Source organism: Parasteatoda tepidariorum, chromosome 4 (assembly GCF_043381705.1).
Source record: "Parasteatoda tepidariorum isolate YZ-2023 chromosome 4, CAS_Ptep_4.0, whole genome shotgun sequence".
NCBI lineage: Eukaryota > Metazoa > Arthropoda > Arachnida > Araneae > Theridiidae > Parasteatoda > Parasteatoda tepidariorum.
The window spans coordinates 83024156-83035518 of NC_092207.1; the positions used below are offsets into that span (position 1 = coordinate 83024156).

Consider the following 11363-nt stretch of genomic DNA (forward strand, 5'->3'; position numbering starts at 1 on the left):
AAGGAGTTGCTAATAATCTCCTTCATTCCTAACTAAAGTTTTCTTACCTTACAATCTATGAGTCTTGTTGACATGATTTGGCAATCTATGAGACTTGATTTCTTCGATTTTGCATAAAAAATATCTTTGAAACAATTTCTTATTTGTCTAGACAGTAGTGATTAAGTTTCTCCCTTACTTACATTTTAGTTTAATACAACGTATTCAATTTTTGCGAAAAACAATTTATTACCGACGTGTCCTTTTGCAATTGGTAAATTTTGTTTATTTCGCAACCTAGTATAAAGAATGTTTGCTTCACACTTAAAATAAGAATATAAAGTTGGAAAGAATATAGAGCATATGAAGTTCCTAAACTAGACCTCGATTTTGTCATAAAATATGGTACAACGATATGTCAAGCAAAAGTTCTGCCATTTTAAAATTGCTTAACACTGTCAAAATAGCAGTGTGAAATCGTTCGTTAAAGCAATCACTTCGGTAAGAATGAGATAGATTAAAGGTCTTGCCCATTGCTGAAAATTTCAATGGGTGTTGGCGCTTCTGTATTGCTCCAAAAGCCGACCACTTTGAAACCAATTAAATATATTTATTGGTAAATGTCAATTTTTTGTTGTTAAATTTCGCCAACTTATTTATTTTTAATAAAGTTAGATTAAAAATTGTTTGTCCTGTTTTTTTTTCCTTTCACACTCTGTATAACAGAATACCATTCTACTGGGGGACCAATGGCAGTTGAATCTCCAAATTACCACCCTATTATTGAAGATCCGATATTTGAAGCTGCTAGAAATATGGGGTACGAAATCGTTGATCCTAATGCCGAGAAACAAACTGGTAAGTCAAACATAATAGCGTTAAATTTATTTCATACTACTTTTAATCTCAAAAGAAGGGCGCCTGTGTGACATTTCAGAGAGATGAGTTCTCTGTCAACAACGAAAACTCATCTGAAAGGCCGGGATAGCTCGGTCGATGGGGCGCTGGGCCCATGTCCGAGAGTTCGTGGGTTCGAATCCCACCGGCCGAAGACTCCCCGTGTAGTAAAGTGACTGATGCACGTTAAATCTGTCAAGTCGCAAAAGTCCTCCTTGTTCCCATAGCAAATCAATACCCTTGGGGGTACTGGATTGGAGATCGATCGTTCTCTGATTCAGGTCAAAATTACGATCTGTGGATGAATGAATGGATGTATGAATGGGTCCGCCTTACAAAACTGGCGTGACGTCTGGTGTGGCAGAAGTCGTATTCTTGGCCATAGATGGCGCCACTGAAAAACAAGAAATTTGCTCGGTTTCACCAAGCAAGCTTGCCCGTGTGGCAAGTGGCATTAGAACCAACAAACCAACCAGACTCATCTGAAGAGTCACACGGCGCCCTTCTTTTTCTGACACAATCGCCGAATGAGAGCGAGCACGTGACTGAGGAGACTTTGATGTTGCAGACTAAGAGAGATAGGAAAATATAACAGCGGGATTGCTCAATTTGTATACTAGCTCTTTGGTACATCCTAAATGGCCTATGGGATTTGGTGAACATGTTTACATTATAGACTTTACGCCAATTCTTGGCTGTGGTGGCATAGAGTAGCCACGTGACAGCAAATGGTCAATCAGCGAACTAGGCAAATTTTTTTTCCTATTCAAAATCCTTTACTACAACATAAATTATACTTTGGGTCGGAAAGAGTTAATTCTTTACGCAACATATAGAGAGATGAAGAGAAAGAATGTTCTTTAACATTTTCTGCTTGAAAGAAAGCAAAAAGAATACAAACAAATCAGTTGTTATATGTACGTACCTAAGCTAAATCGTTATAGTCAGGGAAGCAGTTATGGAAAATGGGACTACGAACAACATGACCAATCTACGTGCGTGTGGAAAATTTAAGGAGTTGCTAATAATCTCCTTCTATTTCTTCTTAGATTTCTTTCAGCTAACAAACAGGTTTTCCTTTTTTATCTTGCTATATTAGTTCTTTTTATGTTAGGTTTCAATATAGTTTTTTTCCTCACTTAAATATTGATTTAACGTACTTTAAGCTTATTTTTGATATCGATTCTCGAAATATATGCTAAAAGCATTGTACATAGGACACCCAATTAAAGTTTATAACTATATTTTTCAAAATGTAACACGTTAACTGCCTGTTTTCAGTATTTCTTGTAATCCTTGTTTCATGATTTTTTTTAAGGATTTGTGGAAGTTCAAGGGTCTCTTCGTAACATGCAAAGGTGGAGCACTGCGAAAGCTTACTTGGTGCCTGCGGAACACAGAAAAAACTTACATATTCTTACAAATGCTTACGTGACTAAGGTAAATAGATTAACAAGCAATGAATGTCCCAAAAATAAACTAGGGGATATGAAAAATCAGTTCTTAAAGAATGGAAGAAGATAGAAATGCATGGAAGGTTAACTGAATCTGAATGCAAACAATAACAACCTTTCTGAAACCCTTCGCTTATATAATGCCTACTAGGCAATATGTGAACAGGCTTAATATTCTAGGAATGTTTATTATTGGGATTTGAATTTAAATTTACTCGTAATTTTACCATTTATAAGAGTTTTCTTTAATTTATAAATTCTAACAGGTCGTGAGCCTAAAAGAAATTTAAGAAAATTAATATCACAACATAAATAAAGTTTAAGGCTTGCCATGCTTTGAATGCTATCCCTTATTTGATTATATTTGTGTGAAATAGAACCGTTTGTTATTTTTTGGGTAGCACCGGAGCAAGATCGCGGAGTCTTCCGAATTCGTTTGTTTCGTTGAAAGTTAAATTAAAAGAAAGTTAAATTGAAGAATATTGAAAACAATACAAGTACACTATTTGGAAGAAAGTGACGGGTCACGACACTATAACGACTCAAACCCATATTTATTAAAATTAATAGGAGGTAGGGCCTCCATTGGCTGCGATCACAGCTGCAACCCTTCTGGGCATGCTTTCCACTAAATTAGATATAGTGGAAAGAGGAATTTCCTTCCAAATGTTTAATAGGAGGCTCCATAGTTCATCCTTGCTTTTGGGGAGTGGGATGCAGGCCCTCAACCGACGGTCCAATTCGTCCCAGAGATGTTCAATTAGGTTAAGATCAGGGCTCTGCGATGGCCACTCCATGCGTTTAACGTTGTTGTTCACATACCAATCAAGAGTCCTCCTTGCAACATGGGATCTTGCGTTGTCGTCTTGATGCAAGCAATCATCCATACCGTGCGTTGCCCACAAGGTAGGAAGGACATGATTGTCAAGAATGTAACAGTATCCATCGGCATTCATCATACCATCAACCTTCACCAGTGGGCCAGCCCCATACCAGGAGAAACAGGCACATACCATCAATCCTCCTCCACCAAACTTTACAGTTGTCCCGTCATTTTCTTCCAGATAGTGTATAATAATATTGGATGGCGTGCATTTTCAAGCTTAGGAGGAAAGAAATCAATCGGAAGCTGTAACATGGAAGTCCTACGACGAATTTTTACCCCTAGCGCCATCTGCGTTTATCTTTACACGGTGAAACATCCATAGTTTGTTTCGTTCTGCTTAGAACATGGAAACAATTTTTCACCTCAACTCTCATAGTAAGTAACAAGGGACTGATGTTGCTGTTAAGTAAAAGAATCTAAAAGTACTTTTAAAATAACCACCGCTTTCTTCAATAACGTAGCGTAATAGAAGGGCAAAATTTTTTGAAATTAAGCAGAAAGCATTGCTTTATAATTTTGTAGTCTATAGCGTAATCTGATGGCAAACTTTATAAAATTTTAAGAGATTTTAAAATCTAATTCCTTCGTAAAATGCAGCAAAAACTAAGTATCTTACTCTCTGCTTCCAATTTATATATATATATATATTTCCCTGAAGAGTTGTATTCTAAAACAATTTTGTATTTTATATCGAAATACAAGCTGAGGTTATTAATTATCACCTAATAAATTCTGATAATATTAGACATTTCGCTCATGGGCTTCAATAGCGGCACAACTCAAAAAATCAAGTTTTGAGATAAATGAGTTTAAAGTTTTCATTGTTAAGCAAAGTGCATAAGAAATGCTTTCGTGTTTGGAATTGAGCAGTAGCTTCAACTCAGAATTTGTACCTTAAACGCAGAAAAAGATATCGTAATTTCATGTTATATTTCATAAGTATAATTTATTAAAATTAACTATTAGGATGCTAAATATAATATTTTTCACTTACTTTGACTTAAATTAATATAAAATAATGAAAAAATTATCAAAAATATGTTTAGTAAAAATTTGAAGTCAAAGGGTTAATGCCTTATAGCATGAGCTGTAATAGGATTTATATTCTGAATAAAATCTTAAATCTGTCAAAATAATATTAATTAGTAAGGTTAATGAGGAAAATTATAAAAGTTCATATTTACTTTTTTGTATGGTCTCTAAACAAGATAACATAAAATATAGGTTACTTTTTAATACCAAACATAATTCACTATTTAGTTAATTTAACAATTAATAATTCAAATTAATCGAAAAGCATTGCATACACAGGATTAACACGGCTCTTAAAAATTAAAAGAAATACCTATTAAAATGAAATGGTTTCCCAACAACGACTTAAGTATTTTTGTAATTCATGAGGGTGTTGGAAATTTTAAAGATTTCAATTTTATCTTTGGTGTTAAAGTGACTTTTTTTAAATTCTAAATATACTTGAATTAATATGAGGTGAGACTTCAGTCCCAACACACACTGCCAATGTGATGGTCTCTCGGTCAACTAAGACAACTGGCGTGATAAACATTAAAATTAAAGAAGGTAGTTGGCGGATGTCATCAATTTGACTAAATCATAGATTAATGGTAGATATATGTAATAATACTTAATATAGATACACAATTATGTCAAGGCACAATTAGATATTTATCTATGGCACAATTAGACATCTAAATGCATATCTTTTAATTTACTAATCTACTTTGGTAGCTAAGAATTAGCAGAAACGATTTTTTTCTTCAAATTTCTTTGCCACTTTTCTGTATCACTTTACTACCGGTTGTGGTATATATGGTTTATTACCGGTTGTGNGCGCAATAAATGAAACTTATTGTTTTTCTTAAATTTCTTCGTGTTTTTTTGTATTTATTTATTTTGCTGTATATATATATATATATATATATATATATTGTCACAAAACTGCTTTGATTAAGTTACTAGTAATTTAATTATTTCCAGTGAAAGTCTCATTTTTCTGTCCTAGATATTGTTCCAGAATAATAGAGCAGTCGGTGTTTCATTTGAAGTGAATGGAGAAATGTACGTAATAGGAGCAAAGAAAGAAGTAATTGTATCTGCTGGTAGTGTGAAAACTCCTCAATTGTTGATGCTCTCTGGAATTGGACCAAAAAATGATCTTAAAAACTTTAGAGTAAGTTTGAAAATACAACTCATTTTCGCGAAGGTTTTTATTTTATTCTATAACCGTCGTTGAACAACCAATCCAATTTAGGGTTTACGACTACTAATGTTAAATTTCATTACCTTGTAATTTTGAACCCTATTTAGAAGACAAGGGAACTTCTGAATTAAGTATGGAGAGAAATTTGCATTCGAGGAGGAATGGTTGATGGAACTAACCCGCATCTGCGCTATATGGAGAGGAAAACCACGAAGACCTCACACGGTTAGCCTGACGACAAGGGACTCTAAGCCATGCTCCATCTGCCACTGAGGATATTTTACGTGAGCATTGTGGTCGGTGTGAGCCGGGTGCGAAATTCGTATCGACCAACCATTGGCGGAATTCGAACCCGATTCACCTCATTGGAAGGCGAAGGCTCTATGTTCTGAGCCACCACGGCTCTAATCACAATGGTTGCCATAATCCGATTTGAACAACGATAAGCTACTTTAACCAATAAGTCTGACTCTGACTAATTGATTTTTTTTTCTTTTATGCAGTGTACATTACACATTTAAACTATAAATCTGGTTGAAGAATACACTTTTTCTTAAGTGCATGTGGAATGAAGTAAAGTCAAAACAAGTACTGATATGAAATTAGAGGATTCAAAATATTGAATGTCTTTATTTTATTTTGTATTTTACAACCGTCGTTGAACAGCTGTTTCAATTTTAAGTTTATGACTGCAAATGTTCAAGTCCGTAGTCTTGTAACTTTGTACACAATCCAGAAGACAGGAGAACTTCTGGATCAAGTATTGGGAAAATTTGCTTTCGTGGAGGACTTTTTGATAGAATGTACCCGTATTAAGGTTATATAGAGAGGAAAATAAAAAAAAACCTTCCGCGGTTAATCTGACGGCAGCCCGTTATCCGTCTATCACTGAGGATATTTTACAAAAGCACTATGGTCGGTGTGAGCCCATTCGTATTGATCAGCCATCACTGTTATTCGACCCAGTGCTCTTGAACTTCCTTATTGAATTATTCTCGTATATTCTTTGGCAGTAAAATTACAATTTAGAAGAAGCACCTAATGCCTGCATTTTTCAGATTCCTGTCGTAGCTGACCTTCCCGTAGGGCACAATTTGCAAGACCACTGTTCAACTCCTATGAATTTCGCTTTGGATTCTAATTTAGAGACTGCAGACGAACAGTTTGCAGATCCTAACATAACCGAGCAATACATCAATCACCGAAAAGGTAATGAATTCATAATTTATTTGAAGGAGAATTTCTAAAGAAATTATTATATTAGTTTTATTAGAAGTAATAGTTTTACTCTGTTTAAATGTTGATGTAATTCAATTCGACATATATTGCTAAATAAAGAGGCCGCCAGTGATGTTTCGACGTTTGCATTAATCTAATCTAATGTTTAGAGAAAATTTCTTTATAATTCCAGTCCGTTGCCGAGCTACTATAAGAAGCTGGATGATTATCTCCTTCGATACTAAACAATTCTTAATGGTTGCAAAGAAATGAATTTGTGCAAGAAGAAAATCCTCTAAAAAATGGAGGACTTAAGCCGTTGTTCCGATCGTCGCTGGTGTTATTTTACGTCATTACCATAACTAAGTTGCCAGGTTACAAAATATGAAATTGAAGCATAATAAAGGTTACTGCGAAATTTTTTTAAGATACGTTCTAACTTATTCTGGTTTGTTTCTAAGTGTTATTGTGTTATTTGTTATATTATTCTGTTAGTTAGTACTGTTTATGGAAGTATATTTTGAAATCATTTTGTAAATTGATCGCAAGTACATGATAGGTTTCTCTAATAGGTTATATTTTGGGGGTTCAGAAAGAAGTTTTATCTTTTCCTTCTTAATTTGCCGTTATTTTAATTTAGTAATTTCTTTAATATTCCTCATTTTTAAATTTTTATTTTGTCCTATGTTTTAGAGCGTTTGAAAAATTTTCTCTTTCATTTTTTTACTCTTTCAGTTTCTGTGTTTTGTCCTTATTTTGATTGTACAGGGTATATATATTTACTGATCATGCACAGTTTATAAAACTGAACCATGACTTTTTTTGTAACAATCTTTATAATAATCCAGTGTGCTTAACCTAAATGAAGTCACCTTAATTTTCGAACAAAACTGGACACAAAGAAAATTAATGAGAATCAAACATATATATTAAGAGACTCTATATCTAAACACACATTTACAAAGAATAACTTACTTCCTTCTCCATCACGAATGGAAAAAAACACCGAACTAGTAAAAAAAGGAAAAAAAAAGGTGTCTTATCAAAATAAAAATACTTCGGATTATATTTACAATACCCACTTCATTTTAATAGGACTTAAAATATGTTTATTATTTGCATATTATTTAATATTGCATATAATTTGTACGTATTTTATCAATCCCAAGAGGACAATAGCATTAATATTATGTCAAGTTACAATGATGACATTTTTCAACTCTGCTTACGGACTGAAACTGTCTCTTTTTTGAATATACCGGCCACATTGAGGATAGTCCTTCAGGTTTTCTTGGGAGTTGAAACCATGAGAAAAGGCAGCTCATTCCTGACATGCACCTTATTATCATAGACACCAAAAGTTAAAAGATTTTTTAACGTGAATGAAGGCATTCTCTTGCTGGGGTGAAAACCACTCTAAGCCGATTTGCCGAAGTTCTTGCCCACCATAAGCAAATCCTTCCCACAGTATTTATGAGCCTTCAAATTACTGTCCATTTTGAAAAGATTTTCTCTTTATCCCTCATCTACTGTTTCATTTTATATTTGATATGTACATACATTGATACAATACAAAACAAATAACTATTCAGCAATTGTAATATACATGCATGACCGTACGTTACACTCATTGGAGTCAGAAGGTATGGAATTGTCGCTAGAAAATTCAGGCCAATTGCCACAGCAAACGACAAACTTCCTTATTTCAAGTATGAAATCACGCTACCAGGCCTGTATAACTGTAAGAGGGGACCATACCCCCTTATAACCCATTTTTTTTGTTTATTTTGCAACCGCTGTTTCATACCTTCCGACTCCAATGAGTGTTACGCACGATCATGCATGTGTATTACAATTGTTGAATGGTTATTCATTTTGTACTGTATCAATGTATGTACAGATCAAATTTCATTAAAATGGGTCCAGTAGTTCTAGAGATAATCAACCAAGTTTACAAATTCTCCTTATTTCTTACAACAGTATGTTAGGTAGAATCAGAAGTGGTTTTATTTCGGTGAGATGCTTCCCACTTTTACTTTCGTAAGGCAGGCAAATTAGTTATTCCATGTAAGTACGTGTTTAGATATAGACTATTTTTATGTATGTTACCGGCAAAGTTTGAAATCCGGCGCTCTATAGAATGCCTGAAACTAGCCGGCAATGTATGAAATGATTTATATTTCACACATTTCCTAGACATTCTATAGAATGCCAAATGAGAAACCGGCAAAGTATAAAATCTTCTGTGGCCAAGCTAAGGTGGTGAAATGGATATTTTGTGCAATATTTGTTTCGAAACTGAAAATAATTGTGACTTAAATGTGAATTTTTTAACAAAAAATTTGATTCTCTTAATAAGAAAGGCGTAAATTATGTTTTGTACAACTTTCATTTTTCTTTATGCATTTTGAATAATTATTTTTTAATTTCACTCTCAGAATAACATTTTTATTTTTAGAAATGAGCATAATTTACATAATAACCTCATCAGGACGTTTTTTTTCATACTTTGCCTAAATAGCATTTGTCATTCTATAGAATGCTTAAGGAAAGTATCTAATACTTCTCATATTTCATACCTTGCCTAAAAACATCCGGATTTATATACAATGCCTAGGCATTTCATAGAATTCCGGCGTTTCATACTTTGGGGGTGACATATATATGTTTGTAATAAAATAAAGAGTTTGTCTTTGTGTCTAAAGAACTGTTTACGCTAACCTTCTAAAGAGAATTCGTAATATAAAAAGAATTCGTTTGGAAGAGATGTTTGAAATATGAAATTTTCTGATAAAACTAAAATTCCAAGCGATTCAATTAAAAAAAAAAAGCATTTTACAGATTGCATCAGTGATGTTCGCTAACTTTCAACTGTCATTAAAAAAAAGCGTTGAGTGTTCGTTCTTAGTTGCTTAATAATTTTTTTTTCTATGTATGAGATAAACTCAAAGAACACTCTAAACATGGTAGCAAATAGCAATTTTACGTCAAACTAGTTTTTCTAAAGTTATCTGAAACAACGCGTTTATACTGTTCATAGTTATGCTTAAGGCGTTTCCATAAAACTGAGTAGTACAAGGGTACAAGTTTTTAAGGAAATCGTAAAAAGTCGTCAAACAGTGGTTGACGTCAATGATGCTTGGTCAATTTGGGAAGCAGGTACTAAAATAGAAATTAAAAAATAAGTTATGTATTAAACAGCAACACTAATAGAAAAAGGGTACAAGTTTTTAAAGGAAATCGTAAAAAGTCGTCAAACAATGGTTGACGTCAATGATGCTTGGTCGATTTGGGAAGCAGTTACTAAAATCGAAATTATAAAATAAGTTATGTATTAAAAAGCAACACTAATAGAGAAAGGGTACAAGTTTTTAAGGAAATCGTAAAAAGTCGTCAAACAATGGTTGACGTCAATGATGCTTGATCAATTTGGGAAGCAGGTAATAAAATAGAAATTAAAAAATAAGTTATGTATTAAACAGCAACACTAATAGAGAAAGGATACAAGTTTTTTAAGGACATCGTAAAAAGTCGTCAAACAATGGTTGACGTCAATGATGCTTGGTCAATTTGGGAAGCAGGTACTGAAATAGAAATTAAAAAATAAGTTATGTATTAAACAGCAACACTAATAGAGAAAGGATACAAGTTTTTAAAGGAAATCGTAAAAAGTCGTCAAACAATGGTTGACGTCAATGATGCTTGGTCAATTTGGGAAGCAGGTACTGAAATAGAAATAAAAAAATAAGTAATGTATTAAACAGCAACACTAATAGAGAAAGGGTACAAGTTTTTAAAGGAAATCGTAAAAAGTCGTCAAACAATGGTTGACGTCAATGATGCTTCATTAAATTTGGCAATAGAAATTTTTGGTGTTGTGCTTATTGGTGCAGTTCTTATAGGTACTTGGAAGTTTCGACTATCACAAGTTCGCCTCGAGCGACAGCATAATACCAAATGATACTGAATAAAGTTAATACTGAAAAAAGTTAATCTTTATTTTGAAGTGATAAGCACCGAAAAACGTGTTTCGTTTATCCAATAACGTGAAGCCCCCCAAAAGTACAAGAAATAATAATAAAGGAATAAAAAATAGAACTGTTTTAGCTTTATCAATTATGTTGGTAAGCTTCATTAATTTATTAATTGTGTTTAGCTCTATTAATCTATTAAATTATTTTAAAAAAGCCGGACAACAATATATATATACCTTGGTTAATGAGGCTGGGCTTGCAACAACTTGATACAAACATGCTTCATAAATTTTATGAGAAACGTATCATTTATAGGCATTTTGGCTGGACCATTTAGTGCCGTTGCTATGGCATTTTTAAGAGGTTCATGCACCAAACCTGAAAAGGATTTTCCAAACTTTGAACTTTATTTTAATTCTGGATCTACGGCTGTCAACAAAGCTCTGTCTGATGTTTTGATACCTGGGGTAAGAAATTATATTGGAATGATTTTTGCATCTTTATTTTACTTGTGGAATAATTTAGTACACATTCGAGAAAATTACTTGTTAAGTGCTCCTTACTGGATTTCTGATGAGCTTTCTTAATGATCAGGATAATTGTTAGTCCTGATTGAGGGTTCACATAGAAGCATGACTTACTTTTCAAATCAAGGCGATCCATATACAGGCGCAGTATTTGATAAATAGAACCATGAGGAGTGCTCCGTTGTGACCGTTTATGTTTATATATATATA

General features: G+C 33.4%; 1 protein-coding gene across 5 annotated transcripts in view; it reads left to right on the forward strand.

Moving 5' to 3' along the window:
- Positions 1-11363, forward strand: part of LOC107441010 (glucose dehydrogenase [FAD, quinone]-like) — a 35275-nt gene that overhangs the window by 11071 nt on the left and 12841 nt on the right. For all 5 annotated transcript variants that reach the window (XR_011636645.1, XM_043039166.2, XM_043039168.2 and 2 more), the window contains 5 exons: positions 706-837; positions 2195-2316; positions 5237-5404; positions 6493-6643; positions 10942-11093. Coding sequence is in view for 4 of the 5 variants with exons in the window: in XM_043039166.2 (XP_042895100.1) it covers positions 706-837; positions 2195-2316; positions 5237-5404; positions 6493-6643; positions 10942-11093 (725 nt within the window). In the remaining variant the exon portion in view is untranslated. The remainder of the gene's footprint in view (positions 1-705; positions 838-2194; positions 2317-5236; positions 5405-6492; positions 6644-10941; positions 11094-11363) is intronic.